This window comes from Mytilus edulis, chromosome 10, assembly GCF_963676685.1.
Source record: "Mytilus edulis chromosome 10, xbMytEdul2.2, whole genome shotgun sequence".
Taxonomy (NCBI): domain Eukaryota; kingdom Metazoa; phylum Mollusca; class Bivalvia; order Mytilida; family Mytilidae; genus Mytilus; species Mytilus edulis.
This window is the reverse complement of record NC_092353.1, coordinates 47,618,366-47,631,002: the sequence shown is the minus strand read 5'-3', so window position 1 is coordinate 47,631,002 and position 12,637 is coordinate 47,618,366. Positions and strand designations below refer to the sequence as shown.

General features: G+C 30.6%; 1 protein-coding gene across 1 annotated transcript; it reads right to left on the bottom strand.

Moving 5' to 3' along the window:
• Nucleotides 1–3,700: 3,700 nt before the first annotated feature.
• LOC139491352 (uncharacterized) lies at nt 3,701–9,869 on the bottom strand. Its single transcript, XM_071278984.1, has 2 exons — nt 9,294–9,869; nt 3,701–4,764 (listed from the first exon to the last, which is right to left on the bottom strand). The coding sequence occupies exons 1-2, from the start codon at nt 9,862–9,864 to the stop codon at nt 4,355–4,357; spliced, it is 981 nt and encodes a 326-aa protein (XP_071135085.1). The 5' UTR covers nt 9,865–9,869; the 3' UTR covers nt 3,701–4,354.
• Nucleotides 9,870–12,637: the final 2,768 nt, after the last annotated feature.

The window sequence follows — 12,637 nt, the reverse complement described above, 5'->3', positions numbered from 1 at the left end:
ATTTTTCATTCAGGAAGTGTACAAATGTATAGGTCATGCAGGTTGAAGGACCAGATTCTTTTCATGTTGATGATGGAGTTTTCAAAACTTTTAGGGACTTTTCAGAAATATTAATCTTGTCTAAATTGGGATGGAAAACCATTTAGTCTTATGATTAACATTGAGATATGTTAAAATGGGACTTTTACAAGTTTTTGTTTCAAATTTCGTGTCTGGTATATGTATGAAATATATTCAGTTTCATTCAAAAATAGTTTTTTTTACCTCCTCTGATAAATTAATTTCGTTGCTTTAGTTGGCTAGGTTAACATTATAGGTCACTTATATCTGATATAAAAACTTGTGTTGTTAAGTTCAATAGAAATAAAAAGATGTGGAATGAGTGCCAATGAGACAATTCTATCCAAATCACAACTTGTTAAAATTAAACCATTATAGGTCAAAGAACGACCTTTGCTCAGATCCAAAAGCATGATATAAACGGCCTCAAAAATGACTAGTATAAAAACATTCAAACAGGAAAACCAACTGTCTTATCTATATACGTGTATGTAATGTATAATTGAAAGGTTAACATGTCAGTTTAGCAAGATCTGACCTTGACCTAATCTTTATAGTTTAAAAATGGAACATATTCGAGGTTTGTTTTGAAAATCATGATGATATTTGGTTTGTATGACGGATATATATTTTATGTTATTCTATACAAATAATTGGTCATTGAATCAAGTAAATTGCAAATATACATTAAGAAATTGCTTTAATTCAGTTAAATGCAATATTAACGAAGAATACAGAAATAAGTCAGAAGTAACTTTGAAATTGTTAGCGTCATATTTACATCAATGGAATATCTCGACTAAATCTAAATATTTGGCTTACTGATTATCAACTAATGTTTAGTGACTGGGGAAACGACTTTTGACTGCATCCCGTCTTTTTAAACTATGTGTATGTGCAGCATTTAAAAGTATCGTCATCATGACATGCAGATCGTTGCGATTGACTGTTTAAAGCCACAATAATCATTAAATAGAAGAAGCAAAAAGAACCTGTCTTGTTTATGGCCTCGTAAGCCTGAGACTACTACAGGAACGCAATTATTTAGATCACTACTATGTCATCTTCTTTTTGATGATAAAGTAAAATGTTTGAGTCGAGAAGTATACATTCTAGATAAGTCCAACTTAATAATTGGAATACCACCAGTGTATTTACGCCTTCACTCGTTGTAGACAACTTTTATGCAAGAATAGTACCATAGTTACAATTTTCTATACTTTCCTCACAAATCTTCTTATGTTTGGCTCTAGTGTGTAAATGTAGCATACACATGGTAGTATAGGGCACTTATTTTTTTACCTGAATGTACGTCAAAACGAAATACTTTGTAACCAAAAAAAGGATATAGATATTTTACGGTGGCGATCTTTGAAAAAGCCGCCATATTGAAATTTCAAGTTGGGTCTATAGCTTGTATTGTCCTAAACACCCAGCACTACTATCTTGTCCAGACTTGGGGTCAATTACATTGGAATGTAATTAATTAAATTACACATTACATTGCAAAAATGATCAATTACACTAATTACACATTACACAGTTTTTGAAATGTAATTAATTAAATTACAATTACTTTACTAAAGTAATTAATTAAATTACACATTACATTTCATCATATTTTTTAACAGTATTATACATGCATGTGTAAAATATTCATGTAACCATAGTTTAAGCATTGCAATTGATAATCATTAGTTATTTTAATGTTTTGTCATTTAGTCTGAATCTCTCTGGTCTGAACACTTTCACAGTAATTCTAAATAGTCTTTCTACAGGGACATATGTGGCAGATATTGCTTGATCAGAAGATCATCATAATGATAGGAGGAGGAATTTGTTCCTATTAACTTGTTAATACATCAAGGGGTATTTTGACATCTCAAGTGAAGTCATTTAAATTAAACATAATTCAATAAAGAAATTATAAATAAATCAAAAAAACATTTTTTTTACTTTAAAAATATTAAAAAGTGTGCTTGTCACAATATTGAAAATAATTTTTAATACAAACAATCGTCAATGTATATATAATGTCTAAATATTAGCAATATTTTGCTAATTAGATGAAATACATGTAATAGTGGCATTGCCCCTGGACATTTTAATCTGATTAGTTGCTGTTTGTTTTCACAGCTGTTAATTTTTATTTCTATAATCCCTTGGTGTATACTAATTTGACAAAATGATTGTGTGCAGTGATTTTAAATTCTAAATGAAGTATCTAGGAAAGATTTTTCAAAGTGACACATTTTTTTGTTGTTTTTTTACAAGGTGATTAATAACTTATCAATCTATTTAGTTAAAAGATCTTTCTTCAAAACTGAACAACACAAATATTTGATACTCACTTTTTTTTTAATTATAAGACTACCGGTATTCAAAATAATTCTGTCATGTATGTAGGTCAAATAAATAATATAAAAACTTCAGAATTAATTACAGACTTCATATATTAAAAAAGTATGTGATATCAATATTTGAAAAATAAATATAGTTTTACAATTTATATTATTAAACACAAATTCTTATCTTTAACACCAATAAAGTACATGTAATTGAAAATGTAATTCAAAAGTAATTTAGCATTACATGCTTTTTTCAATGTAATTAATTAAATTACCATTACATGTAATTAAAAAAATGCTCAGTTACACATTACATTCAATTACATGGAAAATTGTAATGCATTACACTTAATTACCATTACATTTTCAATTACCCCATCCCTGATCTTGTCACATTTGGTGCTTTCATCATCAAATCAAAAAGTTTGTCACCGATCAGCAGGACTTTTTAAATAAACTTTGAAATAACAATACGAACATTAAACATGTTTAATTTCTTTCATTCAGTGATCAATGCGCGAACCTACGTTAATTTATCAAAAGGAGGTCCCTAACGGGATTTTAAAAAGTTAAAGATTTCTTCATCACCAAGAACATAGGGTTCCATGTCTCTTGAGTGAAAATAACATTTATAAATTAATTGCCTCCGAAGCGCTTTAAACGGATTTAATTTCACTAGTGATGATCCGAACCAAACATTTAAAAGACATGGCACATATATAAGAATGTGAACATGTTAGAGGCTAAATGAATTTATTTAAAACTTGTTTTGTAATAAATTCAATTGTTTCATATCGATGCCTTTGATACCATACCGTACAGCCATGTTTTGTTCCCATTGTTGAAGATCGTACCTTCGCTTATAATACATGTAGCTTACGTCCACTTCATTTACTAGTAGCTTTTGTGGATAGTTGTCTCATTGGCAATCATACGACATCTCATATTTGGTTTATATCAACTGACCAAGAGAAATAATCAAATATTTTAGCAATGTCAGGGATTTTGAATTATATTTTTGCCAAAAAATTATATCATTGACAAAAAATGTGAATTATTATTAAAAAAGGAACAAAAGGGAGCTACAAATATGAAATGTTGCATTTCTATTGCCACTAATTATAATAAAGACAGAGAAAACTAATTTTCGGAAAAAAAATCATTTATGCACTCCTCACTGAAGTTATTTTTGGAAATCACAATATTTATATATATGCATTTTCTTGAAAACCTGTAAAATATATAGAGCAAACAGCAAAATGTACAGCTAGATAAGTAAAGAGAATCTAAAATATTGCAATAAAACACTGTAAATTTAGAAATTATTGCGTGCATTTATTATTGCGAATTTGACAAAATGGCCAAAATGGAGATTAATTATAGCGATATCAGAAACATCTGCATACAGATACAGTGAAACCTGCTTAAGAGACCACCTGTATTAAGCAAAAACCTGTGTTAAAAGACAACCAGTTATAGATCCCTTTGTAGTACATTTGAATTTAAATTGAACCTGTATTAAAACAACACCTGTCTTAAGCATGTTAAGAGATAACTTTTTTGCTCTCCCTTAATTTTTGTCATCTTTTGTCCTCTTGTTACTTTCTTTACGGTATGTGCTTTGATCATTGTCGAAGAACGCACTTTAATCTTATTTTGTCGCTCATAATGAACAGTTATCACATTGGTAATGCATGCCAATTCTTCTATTTTTATTTAAAGAAATATACCACGATGATCGATGATCGTTATAACCCTTTTTGTCTGGAAAGTATGAAATGAATTTACATTCTAGGTTAAATTGCATACATTTCAGGATAGTCACTTTCTATTCAGAAATGTCAAACAGACAAATGCGCATATCAGTTTAAAATTATCCAAGCTAGATAAAAAAAAAAGAGATAAAAATGCAAAACAAACGAGATTTGCGTAATTCCAGTCCAAGTCTAAGTTATCCTATATCCAGAAAATGTAATGTATTTATCGGTGTTACTAAATATTGTTTGACTTCTATTACTATGGATATATACAGTGTCTCCCTTCTGTAGATTAAATACAACATCAAATGTCCCAGTCTTATGACCATCGCCATTAAGGTAACTTTTTGTCATCTTCAATTCATTTTGACAAAGGTCCAAATTCAGAACATCTCCATTAGTTGACATAAAAACGGCAGTCAAGTGATAAAGACCCGAATGTGGAGCTGTGAATATTCCAGTACTTGGTTCATATCCATTTCCTACATTTGACCATACTCTATCAAATATCACTTTTTCCCTGCTTGACAACGTTTGTGAACTTGGCCGGTAAGCTGAGAACGCAACTGTTTCTCTTTTCGCCAGCATCTCGTTGAAATCTGAATATTAAAGGAAATATGTAGTTGTTTTTATTGTGTTATAAGAAAAGCAATAAGACGGCCAATACAAATGAAACATGTATTAATTATGTGTTTTTGTCTTCTTTAAATGTTCCATAACATAATATTGTAATGAAACCTAGTGCTAGATATGATATGCACAGCATTACTAAAACTGTGTGATTGAATTACTCATATATTTTGGTTTTCATAATGCCCTTCGTGTGCTTGTTGTGCCTTTTTCGTTTTGTTTATGATTTTCTTTGACTTTTAGATAGAAAGCAGCGTGAGAAAAATAAAACGAGAAAGATAACAGTCCAAAAAGTTGATATACAGAAAACTTATCATTCAACCATGATTCTTCTAAGGTTACCTTCACTGTGATCTATTCATGCGCAATACAGATGCATGCAGGGATCCCCGGATTTTTGGCAAATTAAAAAAAAAATACATAACAGTTGTTTCTATTCTAATACATATGTGACAAAAAAATAACTATTAATAATGCATTCAAGCTTCAAAAATGTATAAAATTATATAGTTCAAATAAAATTCCTCGAAATTTCATGAATGATTTATCCAATTTATGTCATTGTTAAACATAACGTCGTACGAATGAAACGGCTAATCACCAACTGAATTAAAGTCCAATAACCTCTAGAAAATGTGTATAATCTTTGTAATTCATAAGCAAGACATTCGCAATTTTTAATTGACATTTTTCTTGTGTATTGCATATGGCTACTTTAATCAGTCCCCGAGGGTATCATCAGCTCAGTAGTCAGTACTTCGGTACTGACGTAACTTAACAAACCTTTTAAAAATGTCCGTTTATAAATTTTGAAATTATAAAGAAGCTACGGTTTCAACTCGCTAAGGCAAAGTTGACTTAAGATGAATTTGGCTATTTATTTTAGGTAATTTTGACATATAGCTCTTCAACAGTCTCGGTACTTATACATCGTCGGATTTCAAATGTTTGGCTTTGAGCCTTCCTGATGAAGGTAAATCCAGAAAAGTGCTTCGGACGCATGGAATTATTATGCACAATTGATAGGTCGAAACTAAGGAATTGGCCGCCATATTGACATATATGTTTTCCATGACGTACTAATATCATTCATGATATCTTCGCAGAATTTTATTTTAATTTAAATTTATACATTTTATAATCTTTAATGCATTATTTCTGGGTTTTTTTTCTAGATATACTAGAATATAGACAACTGTTATATATGTATTTGTTATTCAATTTCAATTTGCTGAAAATACTCTAGTTCAGGGAAACAATGCGCATGTGCAAGATCGATCGTGATTTTGCGTTATCGACTAGATAGATACGAGATTTGATAAACTGGGGGCATTATCAGTTTATTGATTTATCAGTTCGGCATCGTAATATTACTGCAGTCAGATTAATGAACACTTTATTTTCAAGAATCATATACATGCTATGGTAAACGAAAATATACAATATATGACAAACATAAGACAGCAGAGAACAGAAGTTACAGAGTATACAATAATATTATGACAATCATATGTGATATAATTTGCCAAGCTGCATTTAATAATTGCAAAGTTTTACTGTCAGAGATTTAGAATAAATTATCAAACTTGTGCCGATTTGGTCAAGAACAGTAGAATGAATATAAAATTCTATACGTTGGCCATGATAAAACAAAATGATATTCGTCCTCCAAAACATTCATATTGCAACATATACAAATTCTATTTTCTCTTTGAGTATTCAGATAACGACCAACTTCAACATTTAATCTAAGTGTGGCGCTACGCAATTTTGTTAATATAGATACATTACAATGAAAATCTAAGTATCTTTCAAAACCAAATAGTTTATATCCTTTATAAATACAAAGTTTGTTACATTCTTCTAAAGCTGAAGATTCCACTGACATATTAAAACAGACTATTTTGACCGTTATGTTAATTAATCTTACAGTACTGATTACAAAAGGAACGGTTTGATATATGTCACCTGACTTTGAGTGTTACCTTCACGTAAAAATGGACAGATTCATGCTGTGATGTTCACTTAGCAGATCGTCTGTATATTCAAGAAGGTACGGGTGCTATTTCATTACCATATCTGAGGCACTGATCTTAGGTCATAAAAATAAAAGTCAATCAACACCTAGGCCATATGGTATCATAAAGTTTTACCGTAAACTATTAATCTCACCAGGCGACAGTTAGACACAATTAATATACCCTTAATAATCATAATCATGTTCTGACTGTTAGGTACCATTAAAATATATGTTCAAAATGCTAGCCCTGATTGCATACGTGTATTGAATTTACATTTTTTTTTTGTACTTAATTCAATATAATATTGATATATATTAATATTGTATACAGAATATCTAGTTAATTTCAATGAGATTTAATAAGATCTAAAACAGAAAAAAAGATACTTTATATTTTTTTTGTTGTAACTTCAGAAAGTAAATTTTCTCCTATAAATATATATATTTGAGAGCCCAGGTGGTCATGTGGTCTAGCGGGACGGCTGCAGTGCAGGCGATTTGGTGTCACGATATCACAGTAGCATGGGTTCGAATCCCGGCGAGGGAAAAACCAAAAATTTGCGAAAGCAAATTTACAGATCTAACATTGTTGGGTTGATGTTTAGACGAGTTGTATAGTTTGGCATTTGATTACATACTTTTAATGAACAGTGTCGTTATATTACAATTACTATAGAAAAAAGAACCCCCCTCCCCCCTAGACAAAAAGAAAACAATTATTGTCGTCTTGTCGAAAGCAAGGAGGTCTTTAAGATTTATGAGTGAAATAGCTGCCTACTTGGATCTTTTGACATACATCCTGCTTTTTGACAAGTTTCGCGAAAACGATACTTAGCGATCATAGATTCCGTCGTCAGCATTCACGCCGACTACTTCAGCATACATGCAGGTTCAGTCTGTGGTTAAAGTTTTGTTTTACATCAAAATCGTTGTCAAACATAAAGTATTTTTTGGGAAATTGGGACAGAAGCTTCTTTCTGTCCAAAATACAGTATCCAGGGCAGAATTTTGCAAATATTTATTTTCATTTTTCCGTATTTTACTACAAGATGGACTTCGTTTTTCATGAACAGTTAATTTCATGTTTTTCTGAGGTTGAAGATTTTTATGCAATCATCAATAACCATTTTGTTTAATCGTCCAGTTGCATATCCATGCAGGTCAAGATCATGATAATGATATATGAATGTTAAAAATTTTGTTCTACATTGCGCTGGACTTTTCACTTGTTTGTTCAAAATGCAACAGTCAGAGTAAAGACATTGTATATATCTTATTAGTGCCGGTGTGGCTTTTTTGCTATGAGTTTAATTCCATATGATGACCTAGCTATAGCTGTTTGATTTTATGAGAACTTATTTTATTATGTTTTGAACTTGGCACGTATCTACTGTTCCAAGGTTTAACGATCAGATTATTTATACAATATTGAAAACATTACATTTATGAAGCCACGGTTATTTTTTATTGAATACATCGTATAATATCATTCATTACGACTATGTGTTATGACCAGCAACAACTTTTCAAAAAGCTCCGTTTTACATGACAGTCATATGGTTTAGATTGTTTATCTATATTCTCCCGAAAAAAAGCTAAAGAGAATAAAATTATGTAGTGTCACCATTGTATGATATACTAGCTGTTTTGGCAATTATAATGCTATTACGCCAGCATGTTTCTGGAAATTATTCTCAATTGCTAAAAATGATATTTCTGCACATAAACTTCCTCAAAGTACTTAACAGTTTCCAGGGACTTGAAGGACCTCGTTCCTTCTTTATCAAACATTTCGTTTTAGTTATTTGCAAGCCGTAATTTCAAAATTATTTTCCAATTTTCTCCCGTAATTTTCAAACACTATGTCTCGAAATTTTTTTCACAAAATTTTTTATTTTACTTTATTAAACATAAACATAAACAATAAAAAAACAGATGACACTCAACGACTTCACAGGTAAACGGGAAAGCGGCAGGCGTCCTGATAAACGCCTATTGAACATTAAATATTGATGTGTACTATATATGACTTTGCCCCCAGTTCATTCAAATCTCTCATATTCTCGCATGGATTTTAATTAAACGCTTGAACCACTCAGAATTCTAGGTCGCGAACAAGCTTTCCCTGAACTACTCTATTTCACTGCATCCATTTGTATCGCGCATGAACAGTAACAAAATTCTAACTGACCAATCCGTTTCAATTATTTTGTAGATATTTAAATCATATCATTTTCGTAATTGAAAAAGAAAAAAACGAATTACTTAAATTCTGAAATACAAATAGTGATTTTAGCATTGTATTAATTGGTATATAAAAGAGTTGATTGATGCTTGTTGTTAATATATGCGTATAATTTATCCACTCTGAATAAATTTCATAAACAAAAAATGGTAAATAAATTATTATCATTCCATCCATGATTTTAAGTTAATGGAAGCAAAGTAAAAACTAAATTCATCTGAAATGAATCATACCTTTCTGTTGTTGTAAAATCAATTCCTGCAATGTCTTATTGGATTGAACTTTGAAGTGTTGCACTATCACATCATATGAAGTATTAAACCGTTTTTGTTCTTCTTGTGAATCACGCTGAATTGATTCCATTTTTCGTTCCCGTTCCTTTTCAGCTTCATTGTTTTCTCTGATATTCAAGGACACAGATTCCAACAAAGATTCCATCTTTTCCCCAAACACTTTTGTTTCATTGCGTGATTGAGTTTTAAAGTTAACTACAATTTCCTTGTAATAATCATTTATTCTCGTTTCAGTCTGAAGTTGTTTATCGAGCATTGTTTCTGTTAAAGTTTCCGTTTCTTTCTCAATTTCGTTCATTTTTTCTAATTTCTTAGACATTGAACTTTCCATGATTTTCATCTTTTCCTCAAATAATTCCATTTTATGCTCCAATCGTACAAGTTTTTCTAGAACTTTTTCTTCAAAATGAAATTTTGAACAAGTCACCAATGATTCGGATTGCGAACCTACAGAACTTGTCAATGTCGTTATAACTGACAAACTTAAAGAAAATAGTCGAAAGACAAACATGGTGGCTGCTCCTTGCAATGTGTATGACCAGAATGAAAAATATCATTGTTATATATACATGATACCAAAAAAGTTTTTAATCACGATTTGCTAGGATGATACTAAATTTCCTGTCATTTGTTAAATTTTTAAAACAATAACTGAAAAATTGTTTATTTCCTTGTATATATTGACAATTGCATGTATCTGACTAAAGGTTGGTATACATGTGCAATTTCAAAACTGGCTAAAAATAACACACCTTTTTTACGACCATTATGGTTTATGCTTAAACCGAAAAGAATAAAACTAAAGTCTTATAAAATTGTTTAAATTTCTCTTTTCTTTGCATCAAATGAAACGAGGAGCAAACGATACCAGAGGAACAGTCAAATGCATTGATCGAAAATAAACTACCAACACCAGGGCTAAATATGAAAAAGACAATCAGACAAGTTCACCTGCAGACGTTTCATATTATTTATTTGCCTGAATTTGGTCACTACATATAAAAAGAAGATGATGTATTATAGTCAATGAGACAACTATCAATCAAAGTTCAAATGACTAGGATTTTAGCAAAAATTGCACTCATACGACCTTCAACAATGAGAATAAATAGCTTCAGTCGTCGTTTTTTCAATGATATATTAGAAATGTATCAAACAAAATATCAACAAGGAGCGTTCGTAAATAGATATAAAAATCAATACCGTATACTAGTAGTTTGCCCTGACATGAAAAATACTCATCAATCCATTAGAGAAAACTGACGGCTATATTTATGACAACACTATTTGTAATAAAAGAGACGCACGAATTAACAATAACCAGCAACCAGCAACCCATAGGCTTTAGATTTGGGAGATCAGATTTATACAATGCAGAAAATTATCTAACAAAACACAGCCCAGCCCAGCCGTTACAAGATATTTATATCTGTGTACATATATCATAATTGCAATCATGTCTTAAAAATTGCATGACACTCTTTCTTTAAAGGAACAAATATTATAAACTCATATGATGTTTTAGTTCCAGGAAAATAACCTATGAAGGTGGAAATAATATTATGTAATGTTCGTTCCCAAGAACTTTTATTATCCATAGTTTTGTTCCAGGGGAACAAATGCTATGCGGACAAATATATGTTCACATATCCGCTTTTTGTAAATTTTATCTTGAAATTTGAAAAAAAATGAGAGAAATTATATACTAGTATAAAAAGTGTATAATATCCAGTTTATGCTCATTTATTACAGAAATAATTACTAGTTTCATAACTGGGGCAATGACTTAAAAAGGTACGATCTTGTAGCAAAAAAATGATTTAGAACTTTCGGATAGCTGCCGGGGGCCTCGTTGGCCGAGTGTTCATGGAAGTTACTACTGTAATCACTAACCAGTCAACATTGAGGTTGTGAGTTCGAACCCTGTTCGTGCGGGTTCACTTGACTCTAATCTTAATTGACTAGAATTGTGAGCTTTCCTATCGATGCCGGTGGTTTTCTCCGAGCTGTCCGTCTTCCTCCACCGAAAAAATGACCACCACGATATAGCCTAAATGCGGTGCGTACAAGTGGCGTAAAACACCAAAAATTAAAACTCAAATCGACCGGGTGTGTATGAATCTAGCATGTTTGTCAGAAATATTCATAATATCTAATAAAAGTAATGGGTTTAGCTATCATAGTCCATAATTGTTTGATAGACCCTCTGTGTGATTAAAGTAAGCTACCTCTGGTCAATTTTCCAAATACTCTATCATTATGGGGAGACTATATAATTCGGTTTTCTTTTTCTAAAATGTTAAAAATGTTTCATGTATGTTCCAGTGATAATTCATGGTGTTCTGTTTGTGTGTGTGCGTATGTGTGTTTGTGTTACATTTCTTTCATGTATTAGTCTTTAGGGATCGAGTAATGCAGATAAATTAAGACAGCATGTCTGCTTAATTTGAGTTTGACATAATTGTATACAACATATCAAAGCAATAAATGCTATTACGAGTAGCGGGATAAATACTCCCGGAGATTAAATGATGCATGACACAACTTAAAACTGTATTCTTGACAGCAAAAAGAAACATGTGTTATTCACCTACATATTGTACCTCAAATTAAAAGTAGACTGATTCTTTTTTTTTAAATTTTTACCAGTCTGGGCAGAAGACTGCTATAAAATATAACAATTTCTGAATTACTTGGAAGAAGATGCTCTTTTTATGATTTCAGTGTAATTTGTCTCACCACATATTTTAATTCAATTATTCAACATTTATATACAATAGATATATTACATATTACACCAAAATTTCACGAGACAAGGTTTTAAAGTAAAATGACATATATCATCAACACAATAATCAAAAATTAAATACAAGCCACCTTCAGTCTTTTGCACTAAAATAATGTTTCTCAAAAAAACATTTCACATACATCTTTCATCCCAACAGTATTCATACAGGTAAGTTAAATACTGTATTACAGTTTATTTAGTCTAATAAGATCAACATTACATTGTACTGCTTAAATTTTAAAGTCAATTCCACGATTCAAAAGTGACAAAATAATATTTATAAGAATATATTTATAACAATACTTTGTGTTGGTATATTTCAATTTTAAACATTTAAAAAAAAATGAATGATTTTGTAACGATTTGAAATTCAATAAGAAATAACTATACATAAAGATGAAATTACAACCTTAAGGTAAACAATCAACTCATTGACGTTTTGGAATTGAAAATAGTATAAATGAGTGTAACTCTTGCAAACAAATGACACTACAAA